The sequence below is a fragment of the Drosophila biarmipes genome, chromosome X, assembly GCF_025231255.1.
Source record: "Drosophila biarmipes strain raj3 chromosome X, RU_DBia_V1.1, whole genome shotgun sequence".
Classification (NCBI taxonomy): Eukaryota; Metazoa; Arthropoda; class Insecta; order Diptera; family Drosophilidae; genus Drosophila; species Drosophila biarmipes.
The window spans coordinates 14,181,633-14,197,038 of record NC_066611.1 but is presented as its reverse complement, the minus strand read 5'-3'; the positions used below and the strand labels follow the sequence as shown (position 1 = coordinate 14,197,038).

Genomic DNA, 15,406 nt, shown 5'->3' with positions numbered 1-15,406 from the left:
CATTGCAATGTACTTGCTGCTGGGCATAGCATTTGTGGCATGATTTGATGATTATAGACTAGACTTGGCGCTTCAGCGAGTCCGACGAGCGACGACGAGTCTATTTGCGGGCCAAAACCTGATTATGCCGACCAGAAACCAGACATCCTGCCACGGCACTGGGAAAAACTATTTTAAATCTGCTAAATCTACAGGAAAAAAACGACCTGGAATTTCTAGAAATTAATTATTTAAAGTTATTATTTATTATTTAAGCATATACATAGTAGTGTTTTGAAAATACTACTATTACTACTACTCTTCTAGTATATATCTATATATATCTATATATATCTACTACTATTTCTACTACTATTATTACTACTACTACTGTTTCTACTACTACTATGAAAAATACTCTTTTTTGTAGTACTTAAATTATTATTTATGGTTTTACTGATAGTAAACCATATTTTCGCCGTGTTTTGGCACTTGGCAACGGCTGCACTTTCGATTCGATGGCCAAAACCACAAACAGACGAGGAGACGGGGCGAAAGCGACAGCGGAGGGGGGCGTCTTGTTGTGGGGTTTCGGTGGCAGACAGTCAGCAGCTGCGACACGTTGCGCATTGTCTGTTCGGGGCCAAAAAAGGGGTGACTTGGCCAAGGATGAAGATGGTGATTGAGCCGAGATCGGAGCAGGAGCTGGGGGAGCAGCTGGAGCGAGGAGGCGGTGGCCGGGACACTGCGGACATTTCGAGAAATGCAGCCCCGAAGGCACGCGGCGAGAAATGGAAACCGGAAATGTTGTTACCTTCGCCGGCGGAGATGGGGCATTGGGCATCGCATCCCGGAAATGGGTGCAAATGCGACGAATCGTTATTTTCGGGAGTGTGTGTTGTGTGTCTGATTTGCAACGCCGCAGGGAATCGAGCGAAACGCTCGAGGGGAATGGGTGGAGAGATTGGACCGGGGGTGGAGGTCAAAGCTGACTAACAAAGAGGGGAGGAGGTGCGAACACTCGGCGCCATGTGCTGCCCAATGCACAATAATTTACATGCAATTAAATGCAAAATAAATGCAAAGAGATAAATGATTACCGGGGGGAATGGGAAAGTGCTGGTGGGAGGGGCTTGTGCAGAGGATATCCATGGCAAAAAGAAAGTGAAAACGTTTAAAGGACATTTTTGAGGTGGCTAGGGATCAATAGATGTTGTATTAATTTATTTAAAATTTAATGGTATATTTACAAAATTAAATAATAGCATAATAAAATAATAATTTTATTAGTGTTTCTTTTCCCTGATATTTAAGCAAATAAGAAAATTAACAAAAAAATTACATAAAGAATATAGAAACCTCTCTCCATCCATCTTCATATTTAATTGTCAAAAACAATTGTATTTATATTCTGAAAATTTACAACACGTTTACATTAATTCAACGTGATTATTTTCGTCATCAGAATATAAATTTAATTCCCTTGTTAGTAGGATTTGTTTTTCAAAAATATTTACATCATCATATAGTTTGAAATATTTAAATAGCCATATGTAGAATAAAGAGACTTCTCCCCCCCTTGACCAAGAAATTAATATCCGACCTTTAGCCCCTTCCCCAATTTTAATGGTCGATAAAAACGTTTAAATTTACGACATTCTGTGACCCAACCACGGGCACCCACAGATATGTTGCTGTGTAATTGAAAATGCAATGGCCAACAAACACGGAAATGAAACCGTTAACTGTCTTTTGCGGTTGGCTAGCAGAACGAATCGAAAAGCAAACCGCATCCATCAGTCTGTTGGCGAGTGGGAAAAGTGCAAGTGAAATGCAATTAGGGAGGAGGAGGACCTGGATTCGAACCTGGACCCGGACCCGTACCCGGACCCGGCCCCTCATGGAGTAATTATCTACGGTGTCCAGACCAAAGGCACTGCCTTTCCTTACTCCTTATGTCATTACACTGAGACAAAAAATACTTTAAAAGAATTTGAATTTAATGCTTAAACTTATTAAAAAAAAGAAAAAAAATTCCAATGTAAACATTTTTTTTTCAAAATCAAAAAACAAAAATGTATATAAAAAAAATCATTTCTTTAATTTTTAAATGTGAAAAATGTATATATACAGCTTTACTACTTTTTATTTTGAAAAAAAAAATTTACTTTGGAAATATTTTCCTTTAAGTCCCAAAAATCAAAAAAAAATGTTGTATTATTTTCTTTTATTAAAAAAGAGTATATATATAGTTTTAAAATTAAAAATAGGGGTCTTTTAACATTAACAAAGGAATACATCCTTTGTATTTCCTAAGCCATGCACTTGCACATTTCTGGCATACTTTTCTCTCGCTTTTTGAGTCAATGAACTGGAGTGTGCATTTCTAGGCCTTCCTTGTTTCGCCAGACGATGGCTAAAAGCCTGCAAAAAGCCATGGCCAGCTTTTTGAGCCTGTGAGTGGGTGTGGAAGTGCAGCAGGAAATGGAAATGGCTGACGAAGAGCCATTGTGACAGGTGAACAAACGCAGTTGAACGAGCATGTGGCATGGCATGATGCACACCCACATACTTACCAGCATATCCAACCGTCTGGCCTGGGTCTTAATCTAATGCATTTCTTTAAATTCCTCCATATAATATATGGTAATAAAATGGAGGATATACGTATATATTTAATACATAACGTACCATTTAACATAGGACCTGTCCGTATATAACTGATCTGTCGTCAATTGCAAATGCCGTTACGCCTTTTTATTGTTCGCCACCCAAATGAAATTTGTCAATGCGAGCCAATAAAATGCAGGCACTGAGGCACACACATGCGGGTACAGTGCGGTAGGAAACTATGCAGAAAAATATGGGGGATTAACAAAGACTATAACTTTTGTTCTATGAAAAATAAAATAACTCTAAAAACATACGATTTTTCTTTAATATTAATATTATAATATTATTATTCGAAAGTCTAAAAAATAGTTATATTTAAGGAAACTAAGAATTGTAAAAAATTAAAGGAAAATATAAAAAATCAAGAGCAATAGTATTAGTATAAAATTACTATATAACTCTTATATCAAGCCTAAAAATAGGTTTTTAAAGAGTAAAATATATTTTTTATTTGTTTTAAAAAAGCTGTTATATTTATTTTTAAACCAAATAATTTATTTATTTATTAGATATTAATTTTTCCCAAAATTTTCAAGTCTTAACCCTCTGAACCGCACTGTACCCTCATTGTAAGGATACTTTCTCCAGCTTTTTCAGCCAGCCTCCTTGGCAACCTTTGTGCATTATCTCCCGGCTTTCCTTGCATTGGCTGTGCTTTCCTTTCGCCATCTCAGAGTTTTATTAAGTTTTCCCTTTGTCCAATTTCGGTTGGCTTTCAGCCTGTTAAGGAACTTTAACGCTCGTTTTCGTCTGGCCAACTGGCTTTTCCAGCCCGTCTGTGCTTCCTATAAATTGCATTTCCTTGATGGTCAAGCCCGGTGGCCACGCCCCCCTGTGACCGCATTATTAAATCAGTATAAAATGCTTGACCCTTGGCCCTCTCCACCTTTTCTTACTGCCGCTTTTTCGGGTAATGGCATCAAAAGCAGATGTAGTAGCTGAAAAGTATGCTTTAAAGCGGATAGAGGGTGCTTGTGGAATGAAAAAACCACCCGATTCATGGGTTTTTATCATCTTGCTTCAACTGCTTATTGAAAAATTGTGCGCCACTCGCACAGAAATCATAAACAACGCCACAGGGTGCACAAAAACTCCCTTCCAGTTGGCATTTATTGAAATCTGAGGAAGAAAAATTATATATCTATATGTGCACGAAGCGTGGGTGTGTGCACAGTGTACATATATAATTGCATGCTCTTAGGGTTGCTACGATGAAATTGAAAATTGAAAAGCAAATACAACAATGCCAGCGCGAAGACAGACGGGGAGAATCTCGGAATCTCTGGGAATCGCAGAAAGTGAATCTCGCAGACTGGGGAAAAACACTTAAGAACTTTTCCCCTCGAAGCCGTTGTCGCTTTTTAATTCCCCTTGAACGACTGGTGGTGGCCAGGTGGGGTTGAGGGGTTTCCCAACTCTATGGAATTGATTGGACAAAGATTATGAATGGGAATTATAATGAAATTGCGTTTAAAGGAATTATAAACGGGGGACAGGTTTAAACAGGAGTAAGGTGATAGGGTCTTCAACTGTTGTTAAGATTTAAAAAGGTTTTATTTCTGGGAAGAAAAACTTGTAATTATATTTATTAAAGCAAACCCGAAGATTATTTATGGGTTTAAAATAATTTAGGGATCATTTTTATAATTTCTTTTTATTCAATTAAAGTTCTATAAGCCTCATGAAAATATCTTTCTTATCAGAGGACTGTGCGTGACTCAAAGTGCCACGCTCATTATGAAAGTTTTCACAGGCGATTAGCAAGCCGGAGTTTTGGCTCTGGTCTTGGCCACACTTGACCAGGTTTTGGCGGCTGGAGAGAGGCATTACCACCCATTGCCCATCTTCCAGGTCCCAATCCATAAGCCCAGAACGCGATTTGTCGCAGCGTCTGCAAAGTTTTTGCCGACAACAAGAAGTGAAAAGGCAGGAGAAAAAAAAAAAGCGCCAGAGTAAAGGCATTGTTGCAAGAATGGAAGAAAGAACCAGGGAGTAGGGACGATTTATCATCCATAAGTGGGAATTCATGGGCGAATTGTGAACGCAACATTTAACGCGCAGTCAGAGGAAAAAGACTCACTTAAGGACTTTTGGAACCACCTCCAAGATGTGGAACGATAAAACGGCATGTTTTTATGATATATTTCATGGGATGCTAGTTGAATCCTGAGCTTGATGTATTTGCCTTTAGTTATGGGTAAAAATTCAAGATTTTAAGAGAAGAAAACATTTAGGTTAAAGGCTTTAATTAGATCTGTTCCTGGATTATATTAAATAAAGATGTTAATTAAAAAAAAAGAGAATGTTATCCATAAATGCAAAGTTGGTAAGGGTGCTATAAAAATCACTATTTCGTTTTAGGTGTCTAAAAGTAGGCAGTGAATATATTATATTTTTTAGTTTAAAAAAGTTTTGTTGCATACTTTCAGACGCCAAGAAAAATGATTTTAAAATTCTGGTGATTTGGGTATTTATATCTATTATATTATAATATTATATTATTATTATTAAAACCCTAAAATATTGTACCTTTTGTTTCTTGTTTACTTATACCATCTGTATGTTCTCCATTTACTTTCAGACCTTCATAGTACGCGGTTCCAGCCAACCGAATACGATGGCTGTTTCGGTGAGACTGCCCCAGGACACGGGACCCTATATCGAGCACTATCTCATCCAGTCGCACGACAATGTCTTGAGTTTGGAGAGCTCGCGGTTCACGTTCGGTTCGATACCCTCGCTGATTGCCCACTATGCCCAGTGTTGCGATGAGCTCCCGGTGCAGCTGATGTTGCCTCGTGTCTTGCGCGAGGCAAACAACCGGAAGAAGCTGAGCTCCCTGGCCCTGCTGGGTCAGGAGTTCTGGAGCTATGCCAGCAGTCCGGCCCTCTTGGGTCCGCCCACGCCAACGGTGGCCCCAGCGAGGGAACAGCAGCACCTGCTGGACGCCAAATCACCGCTCTCGCTGACCGAAACCAGTGGCCTTGGAACGGCCACCTTCTTCAGCGATGCCCTGGCCAAGCCACCGCCCACAGGCGCCCCACCCATTCCGGGCAGCAGTCTTTTCAGCCCGACGGGAAGTGGCCAATTGCTTGGCTTCTTCAGCCAGGCGGGAACTCCCTCGGACACCACGAACTCGAGCCTCAGCTCCTTCACCACCAGCGGAGGTCAGCACCTGCAGCTCCTGAGTCCGAATTCGGTGGATTCGGTGATACTAACCATGTCGCCGGTGGACAATTCAGGGCATTATATGCCCGGCTCGGCGGCGGCTCCTCTGGCACCCATGCCCCTGTGCCCTTCACTGGTGGACCAACAGCAGCTGAGCACCTTTAAGGTGGCCCAAACGGCACCGGAAGTGGCGGATCAAGTGCGTCCACAGCGACCGAAGCCGCCGAACACATTGAATCTCAAGCCGCCGGCACCACCACTCCGCTGGTCAAAGCCACATTCGCCGGATCAGAATGGCAGTGGCAATGGAAACTTTACGGTGACCACCACGGTCACATTTTCGATGGAGAATGGTGGTGCGAGTGGTGCGGCGGCGGCAAATGGTAATGGAAAATTCGTGGAGGTCACCACGCCGGCGTCCAGCAATCCCTTCAACGCGCTGCTCAACGGGCAGGCCAGCACTTTCCAGACCTTCGCCAAGCGATTGTCGCCGGAGGGCGAGTGCAAGGACACGCTGTCCTCGCAGGGATCCTCCTCGAATGATGGCCGCTGGCCACCGACGGCCCGGAAGCTCCTCACCACCTCGCCCATGACACCGCTCACGCCCAGCGGCGGCGGCAGCAGCAGCAGCGGCGGCAAATCCCGGAAGTCGCGAGCCGGCAAGGAGTCGCAGCACTACAAGGAGTCGGACATCCTCGAGAGCCCGCCGCTGCAGTACTGCGCCAGTGCGCTGAGCGACAAGATCAGCGACTACGAGGATGTCTGGTCGCACGATCCCAGCGACAGGGCCAGCCTGCTGACCAGTTTCCGCCCGGCACTGGACTCGGTGGGCGGGGTGATGAACCGGCGACCCGATCTGCTGGCCGAGACTCGTAAGTTTCCCTACTTACTATTCTCCCAAGAGAGATTTTCATCCTTCTAACTATCTCCTTTCTCTTGTTCCCTCCCCAGCGAGCACTCCCACACCCACACAGCAGACGCACCTGACGCCCTGCGAGGAGGAAACAACATCCACTGCCACGCCCAACGAATCCTCGAGCCAATCCCTGCTGCAGTTCTCCGGCGATGTTCCAGCCCGCTCTCGAGCAGGACTGCTGCTGCCCAATCTGGCAGGTCAGGCTCCACCATCCGCCATGACTCAATCTATGACGGCGGGTGGCGAGGACGACGGCGGCGATACAACGCCCACGGCAGAGGGCCAAACTCTCGCTGGCAGTCGCAGCAAGCAGGGCAGTCCCTTCTATGCGGAACCAGCGGATGCACTGCGTCAGGCAGGCCTGACCAGTGCGGCCACCGCCATTCTGCGGCGCCAGCATCGCAGCCAAGGGCTGCTCGCCAGCCAGAGACACTCGGAACCACTGAAAGCGGGCTTCATAGGATCGGGCAATGGGGCCCTGCTGCAGCCCAGCGAGCTGGAGAAGATGGCCGGCAGCCTGGACGAGCTGAAGCCCAAGCCGAAGGTTTCCCAGCAGCAGCAGCAGCAACAGCATTCGCAACAGCAACAGCCCACCAAGCGGGCTCGCAATCTCATCGATCACTGGCAATTGGACAGCAGCTGGGAGTTTATGGCCAAGCAGGATCAGGGTAGCCATGCTGGCGGGGATTACGATGCGGCGGCCATCGATTGGCAGGAAAAGGAGAACTCGCTGGGCAAGAAGCGAACGCTGACCATCCACCAGATCATGGCCAATCGATTGCCCGACCTCAATCTGTTGGAGCTGGTGCGGTGCTCCACGCCGACGCAAACGGCTGCACTGCAGCCGCATGTCCAGGGCCAGGATAAGGTTGGACTCGGCTGCCGGCTCTCCTCCTACGACAATGTCTTCTGCCAGAACTCTTTCGGCGGCATCGATTCGGCCCAGTCGGACGATGGCACCATCTTCTCGGAGCCCTGGGACTCGTCCCAGTGGGACTCCTTCCTGCCCCACGATGGTAGGCACTGCCCAGAGTCCCCATAATCTATTCCTCATTATCTAATTAAATGTATTCCCCGTTTAGACGCCACCATCAACTCGGACACCATCCATCTGTCCAAGTGCCGACCCGCTCTCTCCGAGGACGACACGATCATCGAGGAACTACAAAGCACCAAAGACGGCAGCACAGGCAGCTGCAACCAGGACACACTGAAGGCCAATAGGAATGGTGCTGGACACCAGAAGCTCAGCAATGGCGGCAATGGCAAGGCCAACAGTCGACCCAAAGTGGCCACAATTCTGCGGAACCCCAGCATGCGGGATCGTGAAGTCTTATGTAAGTAGTGAACCGATTACTTTTCCTCAAGTTCGCTAGTTTGTAAGTGGTGTACCGATTACTTTTGCTGAGCCTCTCTAATTTGTAAGTAGTGACCCGATTACTTTTACTGAAATACATATAATTGGTAGATATTATAGCAAGGAATTGACTTGCATAGCAGGCTTCTTTGAAACATAAGTTTATGATAAGGTTTTATGCTTGAAATCCCCTAAAGATTTATTCAGAAATCACACTTCTTTTGTTGTTAATATTAGGTTAAATATCTCTAATAAGTAATTATCATATGAAGGATCGAAACCAAAGTTCGTAATCCCCCAATGGTTCAAAAATCCGACTTCTTTGGCTACCAATTCGCTTTGTAGAACATTGAAAGCGTGCACCTGACAGCACTTCGCCTTCACAAGTCGTCTCGTGTGCTTGGGAAGTGGAGTAATGATGCTGGGGATCACGCTCAATTGCAATCTGTTATGGTTGTTGCATCACAGGCGTTCGTGTGCCCCATGGCCACCATGACTGGTTATCAGTAATCAGCAGCACATCGTCATCGATTGACGGATTGATTGGGCAGCAGAAACCGAAGCAAGTAGAAACTTCAGTACGTTGCGATTTGTTTTTCTAACGAAATCATGGTTTATAAATCAGATTACTATGAAACCTTAAGGGGGTCACATTACTCATACGCAAGTCTTATAATAAACAATAAACGCACGAACCGCAAAAGTAACTACAGCGATAAAGAGCTAATTTCAATCGAAAGCTTCTTTTGTTTGCTTATTTAGTTACTATATTAACTCGGAAAAAAGTAAGTTTATATAAAGATTTTGGAGTTAGTTGTGTTAGAAATATGATTTTTCCTAAGCTACTACCTTTTAGAAAGATATTTGAGCACGAACTCCTTCTCATCATCTGTTGTATTTCGAGTTAGGCCGCCTTCTACTGTGTAGCATTGTGTTGTGAATGACTTGTGTCTGTCGTCGGCGGCGGCGGTTTCAACCGGATTGCAGCGACATCGGCCTATCTGAAACATGAAAAAAAACTTGACTGCGCTTTTTGCCGCTGCCCTGCCGCCGTCGACTGAAGACTACAAAGCCTTGCCGAAACTTATCTGCTGCACAATGCCTTCCAGTCGAACCCAATTCCGAGCCGGGCTAATCCCGCCCTGCGTGGACCCGCCCGCTCCATTATCCGCTGCCCCCTGATTTCTGCGTCGCAGTTGACAACTAAATGCAATTTAGATATATGCTTGCAAGGCAGCCGAGAGTGAGAGTACGAGAGAAATAGGAACGAGGTCTTGAAAGAAACAATTAATTAAAAAAACAATCTCCCTTCCAAGTGCGAATTTCGTTTTTTGATTTTGGATTTTTATTTCAAGCTTTCCAAAAAAAGGGTACACCTTTAAATTTACATTTATAGTGGTACTGTCTTTTCTAAAATCGACCTTTATAGTAAGATGATAGGAACATGTCTCCCTGGATCAGCCAGGGTATATGGCTAACTATACATTTATTTTCCCATATGATCGCGGGGGAGGGTGCTGGCGAGTGTTAGATGAGGGACAGACTTTGGAATGTAAACCGACGTAGCGACGCCGGCAGCGTTTTTATCAGCGAGCGCAAATTTCACCGCGCGGAGTTAGAGAGTCTCTGAATGGGATGCGTAATTAATACATGGGCAAACACAGCACAAACGCTATGGTCAATGTTTGCAGATCGGAATGCTGTTAAAGAGTAGGAAGATCTCGACCTAGACGGTCTATTTTTGGGTCAGTGTGGGCAAAGGCAAACACCAGCGGACAGCCAGACAACAAAGGCCATCTGATGAAAGCCAAACAGATGCGTTGCTATTTTAAAAACGCACTCGCCTGGGCGGGCGCGCGTTTTAAAACGCATTCCGGGCGAAACGAATCGGATTTGAATTTGGTCCAGCCCAATTCACACGTGCTCATTTCTCGCCGCCCTGCCAACTGAATTTGTTTGCCTGCGGGCATTGTAAAAGTTAATGGGAGGGTTGACAACTAGTGGGCTTGATAAGCCAAATCTTTAGCCCAAGACAAAGCCCTCGAGAAAATAAGACAGGTACGTGGGGGTTCAGTGATCCCTAACCCAAGGTTAACACTCGACTTCGAACTTTGAACGAGGAAGATCGAGCGGCGAAAAGGCCTCAACCCTAACCTGGTAACCTCCATTTACCGCCCGGAGGTTTTTCCGAATTGCGCATCAGACCCAACACTCGCAGGCTAATGCTGATGCAATCCGGGCAATCCATTGCGCGAGAACCCGGACGGAGTCGCGGTTCCAGTTTCAAGCTAGCCAGCGTGTCTGTTGATAAGACCGTTAAGAGATAGAGGATTAGAAAAGAAGAGCACTCCAAACACTTCACCCCCAAGGACGAAGAATGAGGCAGCGATGAATGAACGAGCGAATGAACACTGAAATTAACGAAAAGTGAACACTGAACGGAAAAATCAACCATTGAACGAAGCAACGATGAATAAACTGAGAAATGAACACTAGACCGGAAAATGAACTCTAAACCGAAAAACGAACTAGCAAACGAAGAAAGCACGAATGAATGAACACTGAAATGAAGGAAAAATGAATACTAAATAAAATTTATCAATTAAGAAATGAACACTAGAAGGAAAAATTAATCCTAAACCGAACAATTAACCATGAAACGAAGCAACGATGAATGAATGAACACTGAAATGAACGAAAAATGAACACCAAACCTTAAAATGAACTATTTACTTGACGAAACTATTACTCAACATAAAGCATAAATTCACACACAATTATCATTGCATTGATTAACACATTACTGTAATGAACCGAAACCACAGGGTTCGCAGGCCTGATTGTAAAGTTGACTAATATGAGGGGGTTCTGAAAATGATTTCCATGGCACATGGACATTGTACATGCCAACATCTGGGTTTTGTTTTGCAATGGGCTTTCCGACTTTTTCACAAAGACCCTCTATGATTCATGCTCGCAATGGTGATAACTTTGCTGGGCGATTCTCCAGGTAGAGTGTGGGCTGGGCCCAATCAATCCCTGGAATGGGAGTACCTACTTGCAGCCGACCAAGACCAATCCCAACCTGCGCTTGAATCATTGGCTTGCGCAACTGTACCTGAGGATACTCGATAGGTATATGAATCCATAAGGATGCGAGGCTATCGGCCTACCTGTCCGCCAAGATGGCCTGCTTTTTGGGCTGGAAAAGGTCACTCGAATGAGGCCGCCACTTGGCGAGTTGACACATTTAGCGGCGCCGCCGTCGCTATCTTTGTTTTTCGCGGACTGCGACGCCGGCAGCGAGATCGTCGTCGCCGCCGTCGTCGTCGTCGTCGTCTTATAAACTAATGCGTATGAAGTTCAGAATTAGTTTTGCATTGGCCGCGTTTAGAGCAGCAGCTTCTGCGAGAGCAGAGAAGAAAAACTATAGAAAACAAAAATTACACAAACTATTGAGAAAAGCCACGATCGATCCGCGGAGAGAGTGAGAGTTGGACGCGACCGCCATCGCTTATCAATTAGCCGCAGCGTGTGCCGATGAGAAACCTGCGTTTCCGCCAATTCGTTTTAGCTGGCAAGAATCGCTACCGGATATACCATGAGCTGGTTCAGAAGATCGTCGCGTGCACCGTCCGTGAGCCGCCCGCAGTCGCCGTCCGCCCCAGATCACCCTGCCCAGCGGGACATGTCCAAGTCGCTGAGCTGGCTGGACGAGCGGTGCATTGAACGGCAGGAGCCGGAGGAGTTCTTCCACGATCCCGACCATGTGCGGCACTACAAGGAGGAGGCCCAGTTCCTGAGCATCATGTCCGAATGGGAGATTATCGAGCATCCGCCGCAGAGCAACTACTTCTCGGCCGACTTTGAAGAGGAGCTGCTGCAGCAGAGGACACAGCTGCCCAGGAGCTCGCTGGAGGACATCAGCTCCTCGAAGGCGGCGGATAAGGAGACAGAGCCAGAGACGAAAGCGAAGACAAAGCCCAAGCGGAAACGGAAATTCCTGGAGCTGCTCTTCGTGGACAACATACAGACTGGCATTGCCCTGCCGCAAAGCGAGAATGGGGAGAGTCCACAGAGGACTGCCTCCTCCTCTCCGACATCGGCGGTGCTGTGCAAGAAGTCCCGAAAGTCCTCCGGCTCGAGCAGCAGCATGGCCGCCAACCCAGCCACCTGTCCGCAGCAGGTGCTCAAAGACTGCCGCATCGATCGCAAGCAACTGAAGACTGAGGCCCTGGCCGGCTCCATAATGGGCGCCATCGGCAAGTGCCCGGCCGGCGAGGATTCGGCCAGCAGCGGGCCGGACCAGTGCCATCCTGGTGAGCTGAACACCTGTGATCACTACGACATCAAACAGTTCTTTCACCTGGACGAACAGGGCAACATCCTGCTGAGCATGGCGCACATTGTCGAGTGCCAGGCGCTGGGCCTGTGCCTCCAATCCCAGAGTCGCCGTCTCTATCGTCGCTATCGACGTGGCTGTGAGTGTGCCGACGAGGATTACTGCCGGAATCGGGGCTGCTGTCGCATCCTGCGTCGTTTGCTCCGGCTGCTGTGTGAATTAATAGCTGGTAAGGGGAGGGAAAGGGTCCTTTGCGGTATGGGAAATAATAGGGAAGGTCTAGAAAATAATATCATCTTTATATATATAACTGAACCATATCCTTGACATCTGTGAACTAACTAGGTCTTTTTTATTCTGCTCCTTTCCAGGTCACCCCCGCAACAAGATGAGCATCCAGAGCAGCGGCCCCGGCGACTCGCTGCGGGCCTACACCCTGCAGCTGGCCCAGGATCCCAGCTCCACGTTTGCCCGCAACATCGAGAACTTCATCTGCTGCACCAAGGAGTCCCGCGAGGCGGCCCCCCAGGTGGTGATGCGCAACATGCGCCAGTTCATGAGCGGCATGAAGAACTATCTGGTGAAGCATGGCGAGGGCAAGTTCCATGCCGAACTGGAGACGGCCAGGGCGCGCCTGAAGTCCGACGAGTTCCTCAATCTGGACGCCATGCTGGAGACTGTGATGCACCAGCTGGTGGTGCTGCCGCTGCGCGAGCACCTGTACGGCATCTTTGTGGATCACTATCAGCGCAGCGAGGATATCCAATTGCTGGCGCAGAATGTGCGCTATGCCTGCGAACGGGAGGCCGCCGACTTTGGGATCAGGCCAACGGTCACACCGCCATCGCAGGCCGCCCTGCGGCTGATTGCCAATCTGCTGTGGCGCCTGCAGGAGGCCGAGCTGCCGCTGGACAAGCTGGAGCTCTTCCTGTGCGTCATCTCGACGGTGTTCGATGCCACTGGGTGTCCGCGTGGCCAGCAGCTGGGCGCCGACGACTTCCTGCCCGTGCTCGTCTATGTGGTGGCCAAGTGTGGGTTCGTTGGCGCCGAGATCGAGGCGGAGTTCATGTGGGGCCTGCTGCAGCCGACACTGCTCAACGGGGAGCCGGGCTACTACCTGACCGCCCTCTGCAGCGCCGTCCAGGTGCTGAAGACCTTCATGGCCTCCGAGGGGGAGAGCGGCAGCGGATCCCTGGACGTAAGTAGCGGTAGCCAATGAGTTCCCCATAAGCACTTTATCAAACACTTAAACACCTAAATTAGTCGAAAATATTAAAGAGACTAGGATAGACAAAACCACTTGACGCTTAAAATGAGACTTACAACATTAAACTAGAACAAATATTATAGCTTACTAGATGCTTTTAGAAAAATATACTTTTATTACATTAATTTTAGTCTTGAAATCAAAACTAGTTATCAAACATGAATAGTTTTATACTTTAAATTTTAGTAAATAATATAAATAAAACAATAAAAAAAATATAAACATTCAGATTTTTTATTCAATTTTGATCACACTTATTTTTAAAAAATCTATATTTAGAAAGAAAATTAAAATAATCAGTAAAACAATGCAGAATAGTTGCATACTATATATTACAATTTAGATTTCCTTATTGATATTTTTCATTCATTCATTGTATTTGCCTTTTATATATAATAATTTCATTATGAACATTGCAAGTAGTTTACAAGTTCAAAATAATGATGAGTTTTTTATTATTTTATTATTTTTTATGAAGTTCTGATTTTATTTTATAGTAGAGCCATAAATACAAGCTCAAATATAAACATTTTATAATTAAATTATTTTCAAAAACACATCAGCGAAGTGGTTATGAAAAAAATACATGTTTCGTAAGTTTATTTTATTTTATATTTTTTGGAAAAGAAAGAGATATAACAATAAAAAATTGTACAAAAAATCCAATTACTTAAGAAACAGTTGATTATCATATCAGTTAGTTAAACAGAAAGGTTTTTAAAGTCGTTTACAGGGGGAACCCAGATCGAGCTCTAAAAACCCCAAAGTTCTTCAGTGACTAACCATAAATTCTGCTCGCTTTTCCAGTGGCGCTCCAGCTGCCTGCCCGCCTGCTCCAGTGTGCTGCGCGTGATCATCCCCGACGAGTGCAACGGATCCCTGCAGACGCGGACCCTGCCAGTGCGACCGCACACGACCACCCGCGAGGTGTGCCGCATCATTGCGCACAAGGCGCGGATCACGAATCCGCAGGACTACGCCCTCTTCAAGCTGGTCGACGGCGAGGAGACGCTGCTGACGGACGCCGAGTGCCCGCAGGACGCCCGACTGGCGGCCAAGGGGAAACACTGCATGCTGGCCTACAAGAGGATCGATGCCAAGATCGCCTGGCCGACCGCCCAGCTGGCCGGGCACTGATGCAGCTGCCCAGGGGTTAGGCCCCGACCTACACACCTACGACATACCGCCCCGCCCGCCCTGCCCTTCTTGCTCACTAACCAAGCATATTTGATTAATAATTTATTATTATTACATTAAAATATACTTAGTAGCCTGTAAGTAAAGCTAATTAATGCTAATTAGAAAACATCTAATGTGTACTAAACATCAGTATTGAGTTAAGTGTGTTTTTTTTCCTGACCCCGATATGCTCGGGTCAAACCCCCCCTTTTTTTTTGGCTAATAAAATGTACTATGCGAATAATACATATACACACATATACGATATATATCTAACTTTAAGCGCGTAGAGTTCTGCAAAGCCTGCACAAAGAAAGTGAGGAGTCATCGAAACGAATCTACCCTCTAAACATATACGCAAACACGAGGTATGGATCGTGTGCGCCACCCTGGAGACCAAAAGCACAGTTCAACAATCACAGCAACAATCAATCATTCATTCAATCAAACGATCATGCGTTCAGTGCGTACCATCAACCGTCAAACTACACAAAAGGCATTTAGGTGTGATTGGGTTTCGTGTTT

At 46.2% G+C, this 15,406-nt stretch overlaps 1 protein-coding gene across 11 annotated transcripts in view; it reads left to right on the top strand.

The window, feature by feature from the left end:
- Window positions 1-15,127, top strand: part of LOC108025720 (protein sprint) — a 120,279-nt gene extending 105,152 nt beyond the window's left edge. For 10 of the 11 annotated variants that reach the window (XM_017096282.3, XM_050889413.1, XM_050889414.1 and 7 more), the window contains 5 exons: window positions 5,234-6,692; window positions 6,772-7,752; window positions 7,819-8,073; window positions 12,807-13,633; window positions 14,510-15,127. In XM_017096282.3, coding sequence (XP_016951771.1) covers window positions 5,234-6,692; window positions 6,772-7,752; window positions 7,819-8,073; window positions 12,807-13,633; window positions 14,510-14,839 — 3,852 coding nt within the window. In that variant the 3' untranslated portion in view covers window positions 14,840-15,127. Of the gene's footprint in view, window positions 1-5,233; window positions 6,693-6,771; window positions 7,753-7,818; window positions 8,074-11,461; window positions 12,665-12,806; window positions 13,634-14,509 lie in introns of those variants that run through there. The other variant, XM_017096285.3, reaches the window with a different exon arrangement.
- Window positions 15,128-15,406: the final 279 nt, after the last annotated feature.